General features: G+C 35.9%; 2 protein-coding genes across 3 annotated transcripts in view; one reads left to right on the top strand and one right to left on the bottom strand.

Annotated features, from left to right (window-relative positions):
- hs6st3b (heparan sulfate 6-O-sulfotransferase 3b) overlaps positions 1-18,208 on the bottom strand; it is a 90,508-nt gene extending 72,300 nt beyond the window's left edge. Inside the window, exon 1 of the mRNA NM_001080194.2 lies at positions 17,568-18,208. Coding sequence (NP_001073663.2) covers positions 17,568-18,112 — 545 coding nt within the window. The 5' untranslated portion in view covers positions 18,113-18,208. The remainder of the gene's footprint in view (positions 1-17,567) is intronic.
- A 2,768-nt stretch (positions 18,209-20,976) lies between these two features.
- uggt2 (UDP-glucose glycoprotein glucosyltransferase 2) overlaps positions 20,977-21,280 on the top strand; it is a 52,030-nt gene continuing 51,726 nt past the window's right edge. For both annotated transcript variants that reach the window (XM_021478964.2, XM_068223637.1), the window contains exon 1: positions 20,977-21,036. The gene's annotated coding sequence lies outside the window, so the exon portion shown is untranslated. The remainder of the gene's footprint in view (positions 21,037-21,280) is intronic.

The following is a 21,280-nucleotide window of genomic DNA, read 5'->3' on the forward strand; positions in this document are numbered from 1 at the left end:
AAGTTTGCGACTTCTTTGATGACAATATCAAACAACTGACTCAAACATAAAGACACAAACCTGATGCATTTCAAAAAATGCTGTGCTTACTTCAGGCAAACATATCAAATGGTCATGCAAATGTAATCTGTGTCACATAGTCACACTATTTATAAACATGCAAATTTGAGACACAATCTGGACAGCAATCTGCTCAGTGAGATCATAGCCTGTTCTCAAGCACTGAGCTCTCACATTCATAACCACTCAACACATATCATCAAAACATAAAAATAAAAAAAACACCTAAGAAATTTTAAGGCATTTTTTGTGATGGTGCAACCACATGTGACGAAATCAAAAATTGGACCTCTTTAATAGCTCATTTATTTCTCCAGGACAGCATTAAGATTATTGGATACTTTAAAATAAGGCTTCTCCTTCTTATATTTTAATACTTTTTTTATTTTATGATGCTATAAAACAGGGGTGTCCAAACTCGGTCCTGGAGGACCAGTGTCCTGCATATTTTATATACACACCTGAACCAACTAATCAAGCTCTTACTTCATATACTAGAAACTTCCTGGCAGGTGTGTTGAAGCAAGTTGGAGCTAAACTCAGCAGGACACCGGCCCTCCACAACCGAGTTTGGACACCCCTACTATAAAAGATCAAATAGGGCTGCACAGTGGTGCAATGGTTAGCACTGTCCCTCACAGCAAGAAGGTCACTGGTTTGAGCCCCGGCTGAGGCAGTTGGCATCTCAATGTGGAGTTTGTATGTTCTCCCCGTGTTTGCGTGGGTTTCCTCCAGGTGCTCCGGTTTCCCCCACAAGTCCAAAGACATGCGATGGGTGAATTAGGTGAGCTAAATTGTCTGTAGTGTATGTGTGTATGTTCTGCTCCTCCAGGTTGGGGGTTGAGCATTTGGATAACATCCCACCTCACAAAAATGTTATAAAACACCAACATGTGTGCAGCTAAAAATGCTTCTGCTACATTTGAACTACTTATTTACAATGAGCAGAATCAACACAATTCTTGAGTTTTTTTTTGTCTCAACTTAATTGTTCAATCCATTTAAAATCGTAAAAACAAGTAAGTTAAGTTAATTATTTGTGTTGGGACTACATGAAGCAATTGTGTGGAACCCAGCCTTTTATACAGTGTAAGTGGCCTGGGAAATCCCACCTTTCTCTCGCAGTGACAGGGACAATGATATTTAGAAAGAATTAAAAGCTGAAAGACATTGTCGGTCGGTCTAATTTTGAGTGTTCTGCCTTTTCACATATCTTTGGAGTGCTCAATTAAAAACAAAAAGGATGGAGCTGGGGGGATATAATAAATAGGACTGCTTGAGTTGCATTACATGAAACAAAATAAGAAGACCAAAGGGGCAGTTCAATCATTCATTCATTTTCTTATTGGTAGTCCCTTTATTAATCTGGGTTTGCCACAGCGGAATGAGCCAGCAACCTATACAGAATAGGTTTTATGCAGCGGATGCCCTTCCAGCCACAACCCATCACTGGAAAACACATTTAGCTTACCCAATTCACCTATAGCAAAGATGATCTTTGGATTTGTGGGGAAAACCGGAGCACCCGGAGGAAATCCATGTGAACACGCGGAGAACATGCAAACTCCACACAGAAATGCCCCAGCTGCCCCAGCCAAGGCTCGAACCAGCGATTTTCTTGCTGTAAAGTGACATCGATACTCACTGCGCCACCGCACCGCCCAGGGCAGTTCACGTTCATCCAAAAAATCTAAATTCATCCCTCACTTAACTTGTTCTTCGTGCACAACACAAAACACAAATATTTGAAAGATGCAACCAGCTAAATCATCATTCTTGGGTGAACACTTTTTTTCCACTAAAATACTTGTACGCATAATAACCTGCATCCGTTTCAGCCAACCATTAATTATCTAAAAATAAATTATTCTGCAATTAAGCATGTTAAGTGACACCTGTATTATGTAAAGTTCACACGAAAAAGCATTTACTAGTTTATTATCTAAACTATTTTACAAGTTTTATTTTAAAATAATATTTTAAGCCTTCACACCAAGGTTGATAACTATCAATAACTACTGTATAAAATACAGTAATAACTGCAGTAAGCAGCACCAATAAATAATATCAATTGAATCTTTTTTTAAAAGGGCTTATGATAAAATGAATGATTAAAAACAATGACATCTGAGTGAGTGAGTGTGTGCCAGAACTGCATATATAAACAGAATGCTAATGCAGATTGTTCTTTTAAAATTCTCTCCATTGTTCTTTAGCCTTTAAAGAACTTCGAAATTGTCTGAGGAACAGTACAAGTCGATCAGCTAAAGGTCTGCCTGTTCAGGTGTAATGAGGGTGACTCTTATTTTGGCCCTTTCCCAGCATTTGCTGCCCACTCGCCACCTCATTTACCTGTCAGTGTGGCAATGCCAAAAAGGGAAAAATGACATTTCAGCGTGTGCCAATGATGAACCACGCTTGTAGTGACTTACTTTATACAGATACCTTTTGGTCAGGCCTGACTGATCACAGTTGAAAAATAACATGCAGGAAGCCTCCGAGCTGGCAGTTTCCCTGTCACAGTTTGATCTGTCAATCTGTCAAATAAACAGGGGCTTCGGGAGAGAGCGGAGAAAAGCCCTGTTTGGAGCAACACTGACATCTGCAATGCTAAATTTGCACTGCTCTGGCATCTTTCCAAAATAAAAGATGATGAAAAAAGTCAAGACTCACTGGTATAGACTTTATCAAGCAATATGAGGTATTATCTTATAATGGAAAGGCTGTTCCTCTAACGTTAAATCATAATCATCGCTGAACAAGCACTGGCTCTTCTCTCTGCTCTTTTGCTAGAAAGACATCTCAGAGATCTTATTGCAGATACTTGAGACTCGTGTAAGTATTTCTGGTGGTGGATCCCAAGAATAGACTCTGAATCTAGTAACTACTGCTCTGTGAAATCTCCAAAATAGACTCTTCCACACGTAAACCAGTAAGACACTTGTTTGCGCAGAGAAAATCTAGTTTATCCTCCTAGAATAGCAGTCCCCACACACAACAAACACACACCTTATACCTTAAATATCACATTCTATGACAAATTAATGATTCATATATAATATTTAATATTCTGCTTTAATCCTGCACCCATAAACCTCCACTGTTTCTACAAACACCATGTATAAACACTGAAGCTAATTTGCACAGTTAGCATAATCTGCAAAGCTCTTTTTGAACGTGGCAGATTTCACACATACACTGTATGAACAAATTGGTGATGGCAGCTCAATAATTATATAAACAGCAGTAATAGCAGGCAGTCTGTTCTCACTGTAAAAAAAATGCATATACAGTAGTCTATTTTTCCAATGGGAACTAAACTGTGATTCTCTGCAGGCCTCACCTCCATGTGTGACTCATCTGCTATCAGATCCATGTCTATGTTTAACATCATCACATTGTGCTCAGCTTGAACCTGGGGAACTTCTGCTATATGATGATTATGAGGACTTCAGTACCATATAAAACATGCTTTGTCAATATATGATCCAGAAGGAGCTTTAAATACCATGAAAATATAGAACTTGTCACACTGAAATCAAATTATAAGGTTCATTCATTTGTGTACCTACCATTATTACGATCCTGATAATAAATGATAAATCTTTGTACAATGAGATATAATTTTCTGCTCACAATATTTATTCAAAAGTCACAGTTTTATTATTATTTCTTTGTAAGCTTTTTTGTCAGCAAAGATTTTTTTTGTTTCTTAATTGGTTGAAAAGCTCACCAAAGAATTCACAAATCATGTAAGGTTATGCGGTTTATTGGTCGGTAAACAACTGGATTTTGTGACAATGAATTTTGTTTATGTCTACCTTCATTCATTTATTCATTTTCTTTTGGCTTAGTCTCTATTTCAGAGATCGCCTCAGCGGAAAGAACCACCAACTATTCCGGCATATGTTTTACGCAGCTGATGCCCTTCCAGCCACAACCCAGTACTGGAAAAAAAACATACACACTCATTCACACACTACAGCCAATTTAGTTTATTCAATTCACTTGTACTGCATTTCTTTGGACTTTAAAAAGTAGAAACTTACAACTTCACATACTAAAATATATTTCCAAAATGTATTTTGAGGCCAAGAATGTGAATGGAAATTGAAAGTATCCATTATTAGCCATCTTCATATGTTCTGGTGTTGCCCTCAATTGACACATTTTTGGTCCAGTGTTTTTGATACACTTAATAAAGCTATTAACATAGACCCTAACCCATTTGACAGCCCTTTTTGGTATTTCAAAGAGAGATCACTTAACTGGTGAATCTTGTAAGGTTATAGCTTTTTCTACTCTTCTAACTAGACAAGCCATTCTTATGAAATGGAAACAGGTCATGCCTCCATCACATGACATGTGAATGTGAGAAGTCTTTAGCTGCATAAAACTTGAGAAACTAAGATGTTTACTTGCAGAATCTTTCAAATCCTTTTACAAGACCTGGAACCTGGAATATCAAAGGCTTACCCTGTTCAGTTGATATCAGCTGTAATACACAGTAAATAAATGGAAAGATAAAATATTGACTACTTAACACAAATTTTTTTTTTGCTCAATTATTATTATTTTTTATGATTAATTTTCTTTTTCTAAAACTAAAAAAGTCTGTAATTTTTTATGAACTAAATTATGTATGGTCTTGTTAAACACCAATAAAAAAGAAATAAAAACAAAGTATCTATTAATAAAAATGCAAATGATTCAGAATAATTACATTCTAATTTAGTTTAGCATACCAGAAACATGACATAATTTTGCACAAATTATGTACAATATAGCTTTGAGTTTTGTTGATTTTTTTATTTCCGAACCTACAGGTGTCAAAGAACCTTATTATAAAATTAAATGTCTATTAATTTGATCTCTCACACTGTAACCTGTCATATGCTTTATACTACTTTGGTTTATGCATAAACATACAAAAACATGCATTGTGTCTGACATAGCATCGCTGATTGATGCAATCTCAGCTTGCATCATAAAGGCTGCATCCAGATACTATTGGTACTGTTGAGAATTTTCTGTGGCTTATTTATTTTTTCACATATCAGAGCCAACAATATTTAAGAGCAGACAGATAAATTAATAAATCACATATTAATAAATTGTATATAAAAGTATATTAATAAAAAAAGTATAGTAATAAAAGTACATACCAATACTAAAATATAAAAGGTCATATCACCATTAAGGTTAATTAATTTAAAGCAAAGTTTTTTTTTTATTGCTAAAAGTCAAAAAACTCTTTACTGTTTAGAAACATTTCTCTTATGAGTGTGGTTTTAACTATTGTGGAGTCATATGTGCTACAGCAGCATTTTTTGACAGCGGTGTCAAAAGAGCTGAGTGTCTGCTCTGGCAAGACCTGTCTCATTACACTGAGTAGCTTTCCCAATGCAAGCCTCGACCACTCAGGATTTATACAGATTTTCATCAACACAAAGAGATGCACCTACAATTCCTGTCCTCAGGACTGATGATGTCAGATCTGACTTGTAAGGCAGCAAAATGTTTCGTAACTATTTTAGGGAAAGGAATGAAGCTGTACACAGTGAAATGTACTGTACAAATGAAGGATACTACTACATCTGTTTATGAGCACAGGTTATATTATTTGTAATTCATGGACTAACCATTTAAAATGTGAGATTCATTTATTATGAGAACACATTACATTAATATATGCACCTGTAATAAGCAGACAGAAAACAGGTTGTGTTTACATGCAGAGCAAAATCTGTGTAATAAGAGACAAAAAAATCTACCTGTGACGATATGCACTTTAAACCTTACCTTACAAGATTTTGCAGCAGTTGGCGCTGCAAACCAAACTTGTGCAGTACTGATAGAATATATGCAATTTGTTCTTGTGTTTGAAAACGTAACATTCTGTAGTGTATTAAGTTATTGTGCAAGGCCAAATGGTGATTTCAGTCATCAGGAATCTTTCTTCTTCATCAGTGTCAGGCAGTCTAAATGATATCTTGGTCATTGCATGTAACAGTTTTGCCTCTTCTTGAACAATTGTAATACTTCAGCTGAACATTTATAAAGCCCCCATGTCTTGAGATCAGTCTGCCGGAAGCGATATTTCTATGCACCTTTTGTCATAGCCCATGGCCTTAGTGTCCTACTATAGACTCTAGAGGGCACTTAGTTGTGTCAATATATATATATATTTAGCAAATATTTAACAAAAATAAATAAATAAATAAACAATGTGAGCCAGAAAAAAACTCAGACAAATGTTGTAAATATAGGGCTGGGCGATTTAGGGTAAAATCAAAATCTTAATTAATTCAACATTTTATCTTGATTACGATTAATGAACAATTATTTTATTTATTTATTTATTTATTTTTTGTTCACAGACAAGTTTTATACAGTAAATATGCTCACGTATTCCAAGTGCAAATTCTAAATGAAGGGTGTATTACCTGATTTGAAAATAATTGAAGGAAACACACACTTACTAGTATTTCTGATTATTTATTGAACATTAACATTGAACAACTGAAATTAAAACACACATGACCTAAAACCAACTTTTCTTATAAATAACTTGCACTTTTGGAAACTAAAGAAATTAGTTTCAATGTTTTTTTTTTTATATTAAAATTAGAAAATAATTTAAAAAATAATAAAATAAATCTTTTCTAAACAAAATAACTCTTGTATATCCTGTAAATAATACTTTAAACAGTGCATTTCTTGCATCTTCTGTAAACAAATATTTTAATGTAAATAATAACTTTATTGTAAGGAAAATATGCCCTTTAAAGGCATCTCTGGCGCAGCTTCAAAACATCATCAATTTAGTGCAAGGTAAAGCTAAAGAATGGGTCAATCATCCAACTTGACCAGAGATCAGATGTGTCTGCAAAAAGCAAAGGTCACGTGACTCCACACGCGGTAGGAAAAGTAACTGAAAAATTGGCCTGGAAAAATCTGATCGATTATTCGTTCTAAATGTTGATTTCGATTACTTTTCAATTAATCGACCAGCCCTAATTACATATATTCAAACTACATGAAACACACTTTTTTCAATCTATTGTGTTGGTCTTCCATATGACAATACGAGGTAAACAATAATGTATTGTTCATTGTTAATCCCATCCCCTAAAGCTGCGGTCACACTTGACTTTTCTCTCCATAGACTTCCATTCATACGCACGCGAACGCGTCATATTGGAAATGCAGGATCATGTGTTAAGTTTCGCAGGTGGCTGCAGTGCAAAGTTCAAGCTTGGTGAACTCTGACCTGCAAAATCGCATCACTTGACTGCGTGAGATCAATCAAGGATCAAAACATGACCTCTCTAGACAGAAATTTAAAACATGGAGCAATCGCTTGCTTTTTTAATGTCTAATAATCTTGTTTAATCTCGCCAATTTTCGCAGCACCGTATGACAGAATTTCGCATACACAAACTCTAGTGTGACCGCAGCTTAACCCAGAGGTGTCCAAACTTGGACCTGGAGGGCCTGCAAAGTTTAATTCCAACCCCAATCAGACACACCTGGATAACAAAGAATAACTGGATAAAGATGAGAAAAAATATAAAAAAATAAAATAATAATAATAATGAATTTAAAAATTAAATAATTAAAAAAAAAAACTTCTAATAAAATGTTAAATGTTACAGGTTCCCAGCTCCAGGTGTAATAGACAGGCCTTTGATGTAGTCAAGAAAGGAATCCCAAGTCCTATAAAAGGAATCCAGTGAGCCAGAGAGAGAGCATCTCAGCTTTACAAGTCTGATACAGAAAAAATGTCCTGTATCCATGGAACACACTTTTTTAAAACAAAGGTAAGTGTCAAATCGAATGTAGTGTCGTTTATATAAAATATAAATGTATATGCATCTTGGCTTGTATATTTTGCAATTTGAAATCTCAAATAATAAAATACAGAAACATAGCTGTTGAATCATTAATTCAACTGATTCATTAAAAAACAGGAATAAAAGACTTTCCCTGTTTGTGTGTTGCCTATTTGTGGCAACTGTGGTTAGTTGCGTTATTATACAGTTTTTTTCATATTCAAAAGCATCTAATATTCAGCCAAAAATAAGAGTTACTTTATATACTGAGATGACAAGTCTTCTTTCATAACAGCATGAATTGGAAACAGCACTTTTGCATGCATGTCTTTGCTTGAACATGCCAAAGTCTACTGTATTTATTTTCCAAATATATAGCAAAAGCTATTCAAGAATATGCTGCTTCAAACTCCACATTTCAAAGAGCCTTTTCCCCTTTTTACTCATATTCAAGTAGTCTCTCTAGCTCCGACAGCCACAGTCGACTCAATAGATGCACCAACTCTCTCTTCCCTGTTAGCACATAATTATCGCAGCAACTGGATTACAGCTTTTGCTCCGGAGAATATGGCGACCTGGATTAATGACACGTGAAAGCAATCTCCAGACCCCGCCGCGTCTAACCCACAAGGGCATGCTCAGCCCTACACCTAATAAACATCCCATACCAATGAGGATGCACAGTGCTGGAGCAGCTCCCTCCAGGCTGTAAATCCAACAAATTTAGTTCTCGTAGTCCAATTGCCTTCGCACAGAGAACCTGCAAGGGCTGACAGATCTGGCTGAAAGGATCTAAACATGACAAGAGCAGCCATCTAACAAGCGCGGTGATGTGTGGAACATACAAGGATGAAGAGGAAGAATTTAAAAGGTGACAAGAAAAATCGCTTTACTTTCTTGGCGCAAGATGGGTGACGGCTTCTCAGTATTGATCTGCGCCCAACGCAGAGGCTGACAGTAATTGTGTGTCTCTGTGTTGACTATAATGAATAAAATATCATGCAAAGAGTGTTATTGTGCCAAGAGGATGTCATCGCTTTCTCCGTGTGAGTAATAATGGCCCATTAGTGCAGCTGCAGGTTACTCATTACTGTGATTGTCTGGGAAATGAGGAGCTTGTGAATCTATTTGTACTCTAATTGTTGAGGGGGAGCAGAGGACCTCGGCTGTTCAGAGCACCGAATGTTTGGCCTTCCGTAGGAACAATGGGGGATTTTTCTAGGTCTCATTACATTAGTGTGAAGACCCAAAGCACAGACGGCATGAAAACTTAACACAAGTGTACACGCAAATAGACTGTTTTTATTATAGATGAGATTATGTGTGTGTTAATACATAATGCGACTGTGTTTCATCATATGCAGATGATGAATTCAGGAAAAACAAACAACTTTTTTTACACTGAGAAATGTTCTCTATGTACCCAATTTGTTTTATTGGACCCCATCTGTGGGTAAATTACATATAATAATTAAATTTCAAAATAAGTTATTCTGAATAAACAATTGATTGATAAATAACAAACTTGGTCTCGACAAAAATGCAATGTCTTTAAATGTTAGCTTAAAAGTTGTTCTTCATTTAATCAATCTATATTTTTGTAAAATATACATACAAATGATTATCATTCATTCATTCATTCATTTTCTTGTCAGCTTAGTCCCTTTATTAATCCGGGGTCGCCACAGCAGAATGAACTGCCAACTTATTCAGCAACTTTTTATGCACACACAGACACTACGGACAATTTAGCCTATCTAATTCACCTGTACCACATGCCTTTGGACTGTGGGGGAAACCGAAGCACCTGGAGGAAACCCACGCAAATGCAGGGAGAACTTGCAAACTCCACACAGAAACGCCAACAGAGCCGAGGTTCGAACCAGCAACCCAGCGACCTTCTTGCTGTGAGGCAAACGTGCTACCCACTGCGCCACTGCGTCGCCACAAATGATTATCATTTACCAAAAACATATAGGGCTGTGTGATATTGAAGCAAAATGTGGTAGAGTGTTAAATAATGCAATATTTAATATTTTTTAAAATGTAATAATTAAACATATCTTTCATATTATTTCAGGGAATAGACAGCATTACAGTTTCTAAAGATGGACAGCCATCTTTATGTTTTGCTGTTGCACACAACTAGGATTCTTCTGGTATCAAATATCCTTATCGTTATTAATTGCTTTTATATTTAATTACAACATACAGTATTAATGCAATATTGACCTGCGATGTTTTGCTTTAATGTGTACATGTTTGATACTGCATATTCAATTATTAAATATCAGCATATACAGTTGAATGATTAGCTCCCCTGAATTATTAGCCCCCTGTTTATTTCTTCCCCAATTTCTGTTTAACGGAGAGAATATTTTTTCAGCACATTTCTAAACATAATAGTTTTAATAATTCATTTCTAATAACTTTTTTATTTTATCTTTGCTGTGATGACAGAAAATAATATTTGACAAGATATTTTCAAGACACTTCTAAACAGCTTAAAGTGACATTTAAAGGCTTAACTAGGTTAACTAGGCAGGTAAGGGTAATTAGGTAAGTTATTGTTTAACGATGGTTTGTTTTGTAGACTATGGAAAAAAAAATTGGCTTAAAGGAGCTAATAATTTTGTCCCTAAAATGGTGTTTAAAAATTTTAAAACTGCTTTTATTCTGCTTTTATTATTTAGGAAATATTTAAAAAAGAAAAAAAAACAATCAAAGGGGGACTAATAATACTGACTTCAACTGTATACAGTACATACTTTACAACTAATTATAAATTTGAATAAAGTAAACAAAAACAAAAAAGTAAAAAGTAAATAAAGTAAATATCACAACCACTTTGCTCCACTGGTATGGTTTTTATGATCGATTCGAAAACATAATGAACTATCAGAAAAATGAAGTTTTTTAAACAGTGAGGATATTTTTTGTGGTCTCAAAGGTACATCTTACCTGAAAATGAAAATTCTCCTATCATTTACCCCCTTCCACTTGTTCCAACATATTTGAGTTTCTTTCTTTTTAAACACAAAGGAAAAAATAATCTGATTAATGTTTGGGGAAAATGTACTTTGTAATAGAATTTTTTCTTCCTATGGAGGTAATTGTCTGCTTTTTTCCAACATTCTTCAGAATATCTTGTTCTGTGTTCAGCAGTAAAAAAAATCTGAATCACTTGAGGGTGAAGAAATGCTAAGGAAATTTTCATTTTTGGGTGAACTATCCCTTTAACATGGCTTAATTACTGGGTAGTTTTTCATCATATATATATAGCACTATTAAAAAAAAATATATATATATATATATATATCAAACCATAAATTAAAAAATTAAAAATGTTGAAACAACTGGAACCACACATATGCAAAAACAACATTAACAACCACAACTACCATTAGTGGCCTTAATTGTGTTAAGAAGTTAAATATATAAATAATAATATAAATAATATAAAGGCAAGACGTTTCTAGCATATCTAGTAAGAGCTTGGTTACCTGGTTTACGTGTGTTTGATTAGGGTTGAAACTCTAAACTCTCCAGAACACCGGCCCTCCAGGACAGAATTTGGACACCCCTGATTTAGGCCCAATGAATTAATTTCCCAAAAATGATTTTATCTTTGTTGAAGGTCTGTACTGGCAATTTAATTCACATTCACACTATCATTTAAATGAAAGCCAATTCTGAATTCTACAACCCATTAATTATTTTGCTTGTACTTATGTGAAATTGCTATCTAATTAAAACTTTGTAAACTGCCTTTTGATCTGACAGTAGTGTCGGGCAGATAAAACACACAACTTTAACGCTTTTTTTCCTTCCTATTATGGACTAGCTGTCTTAGTGTTTTTTTTTAACTGTACACTAAGAGACTGTTTCTGTAAACATGTAAACATCATTTGTGGTGCCTTTATTCTCTGAACCTGTGTGCAGTTGGCTTAGTTAATTGCATCTCATTTCAGTAGATTGCACATTTGTGACTGCCCAGAAACTCCATTTGGTTATAATGCCAGGGGACTAGGCAAATTTAATTAGTGCTAAAATAAAAAGAGGCAGAGAGTGGTCCTGAGGAGAGGCAGGGCTATGAAAGTACGAGAAGGGAAGGTGAAAAGAAAGAGTCAGGGCTTTTTTCCGTATCAGGAGCTTTATCGTCTAACAACATAATTCAAATTGATGTGATGCCTATGGGTATACATTTTGTGAGGATTGCACCGAAATAAAAGCTTGGCAGGTCAGTAATTTATCTTAATTGTGCTGTTATATGGTTGGTCAGTTATCATAAGATTAGCATCTTTAATTAAAAACAACTGAAATAGCTTTAGCAACCCACTTTACTGGTGCAATAAGTTGTGTTAATGTTTCTAAAATAAAACAGTGTGGAAAGATTTTCAGTGTGGAAAGAAAATGGGGATTTACTGAATTCTTAAGGAATTGATTGGCTCTTTAAAATTAAAAATCGTTTCAATGTACTCTTACACATATACTGTCAGAAAAATACGTATTTATCATGCTTGATTTATGCGTACAGAAAAAAATATATAAGTACTGTATATTTGGATATCTTTATATAGTATTATATCATATTTTATATTATATATTGTTTTACACACTATATTACGAAGCATATTAATTAAAGTGCAAAATAATAGTAAATTATGCTGAGTTCACATAAAGAAAATTAAAAAGTATGCTAAAAGTATACCTCACATTGCACAGCTTCTCAAACAAGAGCAAATGTAGGATTGGGGTGCCAGTTTTGTCCTTTGAAAATTGATAGATTTGTTCAATCACTGACATTTGCTAGTGCTGCAACCTAATGTGAGTAACAGCCAGTAAATGTTATGGCATCTCAAAAGTAGCACACGTGAAAGCCAGAAGAGTGCACGTGGTGTGGCCACATAGAACAGTAGCTGCACACTGAAAAGTGCACATGCAGAGAGTTTTTCTGCAGTGCAAAACAATAACTCTGCATGTAGTACACTATGTGTGAGACCGACTAAAGCATTACAGATCTAAAGTGATGTTTTTGCCAAGGGCTTTGAAAGTTTATTATTATTATATACAGTTGAAGACAAAAGTATTAGCCCTTATTAAATTTATTTTCTTTTTCAAATATTTCCCAAATCATGTTTACCACAGCAAAGGACATTTTCGCAGTGTTTCCATTAATATTTTTCCTTGTGGAGAAAGTCTTATTTGTTTTATTTCAGCTAGAATGAAAGCAGTTTGTAATATTTTTAAACCATTAAAGGCCAATATATTAACCTCCGTAAGCAATATGTATTTTTTCATTGTCCACAGAACAAACCATCATTACACAATGATGCCTAATTACCCTAACTTGCCCAACTAATCAAATTAAACTAGTTAAGCCTTTTAATCACACTTCAAGCTGAATACTAGTATCTTGAAAAATATCTAGTGAAATATTATGTGTTATGTCATCATCATGGCATAATTAAGTTATTAAAACTATTATGTTTAGAAATGTGTTGGAAAAAAATATTCTTTCTGTTAAACAGAAATTAGGGAATAAATATACAAGAAAAGGAAAGTCCTTTGGAGGAAAATCAACCCTAGGTGGAGGAGTTTAAGTATCTCTGGGTTTTGTTCACGAGTAAGGGAAGCATGGAACGTGAGATTGACAGGCAGATTGTGCTGCGGCAGCAGTAATGCGGTTGATGTACCGGTCCGTTGAGGTGAAGAAGGAGCTGAGCCGAAAGGCAAAACTCTCGATTTACCAGTCAATCTACGTTCCTACTCTTACCTATGGTCATGAGCTTTGGGTTATGACTGAAAGGACCACATCTCAGATACAAGCGGCCGAAATAAGTTTTCTTAAAAGGGTGGCAGGGCGTACTCTTAAGGATAGGGTGAGGAGCTCTGACACACAGGAGGAGCTCGTAGTAGAGCTGCTGCTCCTCCACATCGAGAAAAGCCAGCTGAGGTGGCTCGGGCATCTGTTTCGGATGCCTCCTGGACGCTTACCTAGGGAGGTGTTCCAGGCATGTCCCACCGGGAGGAGGCCTCAGGGAAGACCCAGGACACGCTGGAGGGACTATGTCTCTCGGCTGGCCTGGGAACGCATCGGGATCCCCCCGGAGAAGCTGGAGGAAGTGTCTGGGTAGAGGGAAGTCTGGGGTTCTTTCCTAAGACTGTTGCCTCCGCGACCCGGCTCCAGCAAAAGCGGAAGAAAATGAATAAATTAATAAAATATAGACTAAGTCTAATAATTCAGGAGGCCTAATGTTACCTTAACTGTATACACTATTTTAAAGATCATAAGGGCACATACAAATATAAAAATCTGCTAAAAATACAGAATTGTCCAGTTCTATATCATGGTAACTTAAATAAAGTAGAAGTGTTCAGTTTTGGTTCGGACTTGCTCAGCAAGACTCTCAGACTCTTGCTTTGTTTTGACAGGTTTGAACTGCAAGAGAAAAGCCGGATCGTAGAAGAAGATGCTCAACCCAGAATGAGAGACGCACGAAGAGAAGCCTTTCTCCCTGAAGAGTTCGCTTCAGCTCTCTCTACCCATCCACTCTAACAGTGTTGATGATCCACTCTGACATGACTGACCTTTCCAGGTCCTGCAATGTGCCCGCACTCTTCTGTGCCAGGCTGAAAAGGCCACACCATGCCTGAGAAACCAGGCTGCTACATTACCAGAACCACTTCAGCGGGCTCACAATAACAAACAAACTGCACAATCTTTTTGCACTACTGCGTTAATTTTAGATTATTAGATTATGGAATACAGTGTAGAGTACAGCAATGAATGTGACATCCAAACAGCATAAAATTAGGGCTAAAGCCACGTCCGTGCACAGAGTGATCCATCTTAACTGAAATAAACAGAGCTGGGTATCAGGATGAAATTTTCATACAGTCACCACTTAGCACATGCGGTTCAGAGAGCACTGCGCCTGTTGTCAGAAGAGATTTATTTGCGTCTCCTGGTGTGTCTTTAGAGAAGCAATGCGTAGCAGCATTTGGAAAGCACAGAGAGAGCGAGCGATGGATTTATGTTTCATTTGGGCTTGGGTTCTCTGTCGCATACAGACTGCGAACTCCCAGAGCTGGCTGATTCTGCAGAGATGAATCATATAGCTGTGGTCTTGCAGTTTCAGGGTACCAATGTGAATTTCTTTTTATCCAGTGAACGTTTCCCCTCTGAAACTTCCTTATATGTAGTTTTCTGCTGTTCGGCACATTCAGGATTTAATGTGTTTACTCCAAAAAGAGCATTTTGTTTCATTAAAACACACTGAACCATGTCGATACGACTAAATAAATAATAAATATAAAAGGAGTGAGATTAATTAACTCAGATCCATTTGCTTGGCAACTGTTAAAAATGAGTGACTGCCAAAACTGAGTTTGCATGATAACTGAGCAAAACTGACACGGTCACAGCCAGTTGTGTCAAACGTAATTCATGGACTAACATTAGATCAGCAAGCATAACCGAGGATGACGACCAAGCTATTTTACATGCGTTTACGAGAGCAGAATGCACAGGCACTAAAAACACATATGTTGTTTATTCAAAGGCACTTATAAAAGTGAAAGTCTGCATATTCCCAGCATATTAAGCCATCATTATACTTAGTAAACAACAAAAATAACTTTTTAATGGCTTGCTTGTCCAGACTGGCACTGTCAGATTTATAGATGGGAATGCTGGACGGCTCGGCTGGGCTTTATGATACCTCATTTAAAGTTCATTACAGCGCAGCCTCTCTGTCATTTAAAGGGAATACAGAATGAGAGAAAGCAAGCTGTGGTCAGATGCTGTGGAAAATAGCATTTCAGGCTTGACATTTACTCATTTTGACTGGTTATCTCTTTGTTTAACGTGTTTGCCATAAACCGTGCTGGGTGATAAGTAATAATATCACTGTCACATTCATAATATCACTGAGTGTCAGAGAGAAGCCACAGGCAATGAAAACCCTAATTATACAGTCTTTTCTGGCAGGGTAAATGTATCTATTTAAAATCGCATGTGAAGTATATTCATCTGTACAGACTAATGTTAGGCTGAAAATACCTTCTGAACTGTGAGACAGTCTAAAGAGAAAATTACTAAGAGTCATGGCACATGCAGCAAAATTCGAAAAGCACACACTGTATTCTCCATCAAACTAACTGTTGTATTGATTAATCGGCTTCTGAGGTTGAAATCATTTCTCATTCAGCTGGTTCAGAATTAGTAACACATCGCTATATGTCAGAGGAAAAAGTTCACCTTTAAGTAATTAGTTTCAGGGAGCTTTTTTATATGTGAATGCTCCAGTTAACTGACATATCTGAAGGGGTCCGAGTTTATTGTCAATTAGGCATGGGATGATAACCGTTTTCAAGGTCGCTGTTTGAAAAAGTCAAGGTATTAACACTGCCAAACTTTTCTGTAATACCGTTATGTGTAAGATTTTTTTATATACGTTTTGTTTTAGGTTTTTTAGGACAACAGTATCTCCAGCAGAAAAGATCTCCAAAAATGCTGTTTTAGATTGTAATGAAATCTGTGTTTTTGAAGCTTATAAAGACAGCAGAAGTTAATGATTTTTATAAATATATTTAGCCTGACGTGTTTACTGCTCAAATTTTAAAATATTTGCAAAGTTTCTCAAAATAAAATGTATTTTGTTCAAAGGGGAAAAAAGTTTACAATTAAAAAGAGTATATTTTAGAGCAGTATTCACAGTACCGTAAATCCATGATATTTTTATCCCAGGTTCTCATATCATCAGAATCTTATATACCGGCCCATGCCTATTGGCAACACAATAAGCTTTATTATTTCAAACTAATATTAACCTAATTGATTGCCAAAGCAATAAGACATAATCACAAAATAGATTAAAATTAGATCAAGGGTCTGAAAGATCAAAGTCCAGGGACATTGTGAATGAAAAAAAACAGCTAGATTCACTTTAGGGTGACATAAAAATGTTGTTTAATAGGCTCAATCTATATTGCTCTGTGACTTTAGAATATGATTTTGTAAGATAACACAATTTAATTGCTTTCTATTTGAAAATTAAACAAAAAGAATATTTGTTTTGCTATTTTCTATTCATTATGAAGTGTAATAGTTATTGATAAAGTACACTACTCTTTTGAGTGTACACTATAAAAATTATTTTAGGTAAATACAAATAGTTCTATTTTACCTCAAAATGTCACGTTTGATTCAATCTGTGACATGCCATTACTTTATTAATGTTTGTAAAAATGTATAACATTTACAGAGTGTACACTAAACATCTTAAATAGGCAATGAAAAGTTTGGGAGAGTATATCTTTTTATTACTCAAATCGTCAAGTTTGATCAAATGCATTCATTTAATTTACTAGCAATTTAAGAAACACCTTTCAGTGTGTGATCATTTTCTTATATTTAACGTTTTCATTATTGTTGTCATTACTATTCATAATGAGTTTTACCCCACTTCCCTGAGTGTAAATGGCAGTTTGGTCAACAAAGCCGTCAGAGTGGACTCGAGTGTGAAAACACCCTCAGTCTACATTTTACACTTCATCATTACCTTCATTAGAAGCAACAGAGCGGCAAATGAATTCTCCAAATTAGTTTATGAGAAAAGGGGGATAGAGAGAGAGGGGGTGAGGGAGAAAAAGAGGGAGGGAGGTTACCTCTTGCGCTTTGGAGGCTGCCTTTTGTCCATAATCACCGGCACGCAGTTGGTCAGTTCCGTCCAGTCCGCGTGCAGCCCGCAGCTCCAGCCCGTGGAAAACCTCGAGAAGAGCCAGGACTCCTGCTTACCCGGCCGGTGGCACGTGCATTTCTTCTGTCCCGCTTTGCAGTCGCACGGCTGCTCCAAGCGAATATTCCTGACCAGGTGCCTGCCAAATGTGGTCCCTCCCGTCTTCTGAATGTGCAGAAACACAATCACATCGTCTCCCTTGATGTTGAAATCTACATCGCGCGTCAGGTCGCGTTCCGTAAAGTTGAATTTGGATGCGCATTTAGGCGGGTTGTCTTCCTCCGGGTCCTGCTCTCGGTACAGGTCGTCGGTGGTTGGGTCCGGGGTGGCCAGAGGAGCGATCCTCACGAGTTTGTCTCCAGTCCTGAAATGACAAGCCTGACCGCCTGCCGGACAAACATACTGGTACCCAATCATGACAAAAAGAATGGCTAAAATTGGGATAAAAATCCATTTGTTGGGTTTATCATTCATTTTAGCACAAGGAAATTCTTCTTGCAGTTAATCTGAATCATGACCTCCTCTCCGGGTCTCGTTCCAGAACGATCGCGTGAGAAACAGCCCAAAAGCCCCATGCCACATGTTGATATATTAAAAAAGAGGAGTGTGACATCCAGGTCTTCACGTCAAAACTTGCTCTCTCGCAAAGTTGTAAAGAAAGTGCAAAACAAGAAGCATGACAAAATGCACAACCAAATGCTGTTCAAGAACTGAACATCGTGGTCATATAAGCTATAAGACGTCAAAATACTAAGGTTAATGAATTGATTTGAAGCGTCTAGGCGTGCTTTGCTCTGCGGAGTGTCCACACTCTGGATGAGTCTGTGCTCTTCGGCCATCCCGCCGCGGCGCGCATCAGCGGGAGGACGCCAGTGATGTCAATGAGACGCGAGCGCTCAATGAAGAGACACTGTCGCGCCGGTGGAGCACGAGCTCTTTCGTAGCACGAGAACAGTTTTATCTGCACCTGGTCCCAGTCCAGCGCTCTGGTATATTTAGCAATGAAGTGTCGCCACTACTGAGAGAATGCACGGTGTGCGTGTTATTACGTTCTTCACGGCTTTTTGCACTGTGCAATTTTTGTGCCACTTCACTTGGGGAAAATTCCAAAAGGTTGTAATTAATAGATCATTTCGGTTATCATCGGAGTCAATATCATATTGGGTTGAGTTAAGTAATTTAGGATCTAAATAATTAGGTTAGGATTTTTTATGCTGCTCATTTTATGCATAACTGAATGCAGAAAATGTATAATATAATAAAAAATATATAACAATATAATATGAGCATATGATATAGCCTTATGTTATATTATATTATATTATATTATATTATATTATATTATATTATATTATATTATATTATATTATATTACGTTTTAATAAGTTATTGTTGCTCATTTCTAGAATTTTTCTAAATGGCTGCACTACAAGACAACAAACAAGGGTCCAGAATGTTGGAAAAAAGTCATGACAAAAATGTAAAAATGCATTTTAAAAAATGTAATAACTGGAAAAGAATATTTGATCGGTTTACAATATACTGATGGCCTGTTTTTCAAATATTAATTGGTGATAATGGTCAGAAATGTTGGACCATTATTGTTTTTTTTTAGCATATAAGTAGAGTTACTCTTTCACAAAAACCTAAATAAACACTTGCTTACAGATACTTTTGGAGATTAATTTATATTATAATAAAAGTTAATAAAATGAAAACAGGAAATTATTATTAAATAAAGAACTCCATAAACAAATCATATTGAGAAGATTGCCATTTTGTTTTATTTACTTTACCATTCTCCCCTTCTTTTCTAATGTGTTTAATGATTATTGCAATAAGTTTTTGGGGGGGGGGGGGGGGGGTCTTCCACTCTTCCTTTATGTAGCGCCCCCTTTGGTTTATTCTGTGTCACCATAAAGTTGCTAAATAATTTCATACAACTTCTGAGTGTGTGTGCAGATTTTTTTTTTTATTATTGAAAGTCTAGTAATGTACAACAACTTGGCATTATCAGTACACCTCTACATTACAAGAAAAGGAAACAGGTGCAAAAAAAAGAACAAATAAAATGTTACATAAAATACTTTTAAGAAAAATAATATACATAATTAAATCTTAAAAAAAAAACTAAATAGATAAAAAAATTGATAAATGAAAAGAACTAGGAGTTTTGCTGTAATTTATATTTTTCTATCAAAGACGACTAATTGCACTTTTCGTTAAGATTATGATCATTATCTTATTTGAAACTTCTATAGCTAATTCAAAAAGGTCAACATATTGATAAATATGTTATGGTGGCTGTTTTAGCGTTGAGTATTTAGAATTGCCTCTTGTAATAGTTCTAAAATAGTTTGATAACAAGCAGGAAATGTTCATAGGCCATCACCACATCGAAATGGTCTATTCGTGACATGTTTAAAGTAATAAATTAAATAGGCCTAAATGACCTTTTATTAGGGCAATGAATTCTATATGAAAAAAATTCAAACAGAAAAGATCCATTTCAGAGCAGCATAGAGAAATATAAGCTATATAATACAAAGATCATAAATGCAATATGATGTTGATCTAGCACCAGTTGCAATATTTCTGTATAACATTAAATAAACTATTCAACTTTTTAAAATATAAATGTGTATGTTGTTCACATATATGTTTTACTTTTAGACATATGACATAAAACAAGCAAAATTATACATTTAAACAGCAATTTCACTTCCAAAAATATATTTTAAGAATGGCACTAACTCAGTGTTTCTCATCCACGTTCCTGGTTCCTTAGATTTCTCTTTTGTCTGTCACACCATCACAGGTCTTCAGTCTCTGTTAATGAGCTGATGATCTGCATCAGGTGTTTTGGGTTAGGGAGACATGGAAAATGTTCAGAGCTGGTGGTCCTCCAGGAAAGTTGTTGAGAAACAATTCATAGGCTTATATCGTACATTATAAATTGATGCCAAATTTGTGAATAATTTAAACAAAAAATATTATGTATTCTAACTCTGCAGGGTTAAATAATTATAATATATATTGGATTTTAGTAAAGCCAACTGAACACTTCATAGCATTAGCATGTGGATGCAGGAGCTTTACAGTTACTTCACTGCATTAGTAACACTAGTTGTCCATAAACATGCCTGAGAAACCTCCGTCCGTGTACATTTTCTAAAACATATTAATGCTCTATAAGATTTCACTGCTATTCATGAGTTGAACTTTATGTAAAATTTCAGTCCTACCAGTAGCTGATGTAAGAAGCTTTTCCAGAAAAGCGTAAACAACGCGTCGCTTTTCCATATGTGGAAGAGGGAATTAAAGATGCAGGACCCCTCAATGGCGGCGTCCTGTGAAACCGGGTAACACAATCAGCGGCGCAGAGACAGATGATTTAGGTGTGTTTTAAACATATTCACAGTTAATATCACAGAATCAGGATGCGATGTATTCCCGTTGAATAACATAGTGTGTTTGGTCCAGATAGAAAGCTAAAAGAAGTTGAACATTTTGTGTGCTACGTGTCTCTTCTTCCCAATCTTATATTTCTTCATTTGCAAGACAGTTTCAGATTTGTTTATCATGTTTGCATGAAATCCGTGAGACGGAAAGCGATGTTAATGTCACTAAAAGCACAAGAGT

This window comes from Danio rerio, chromosome 9 (assembly GCF_049306965.1).
Source record: "Danio rerio strain Tuebingen ecotype United States chromosome 9, GRCz12tu, whole genome shotgun sequence".
Lineage (NCBI taxonomy): Eukaryota > Metazoa > Chordata > Actinopteri > Cypriniformes > Danionidae > Danio > Danio rerio.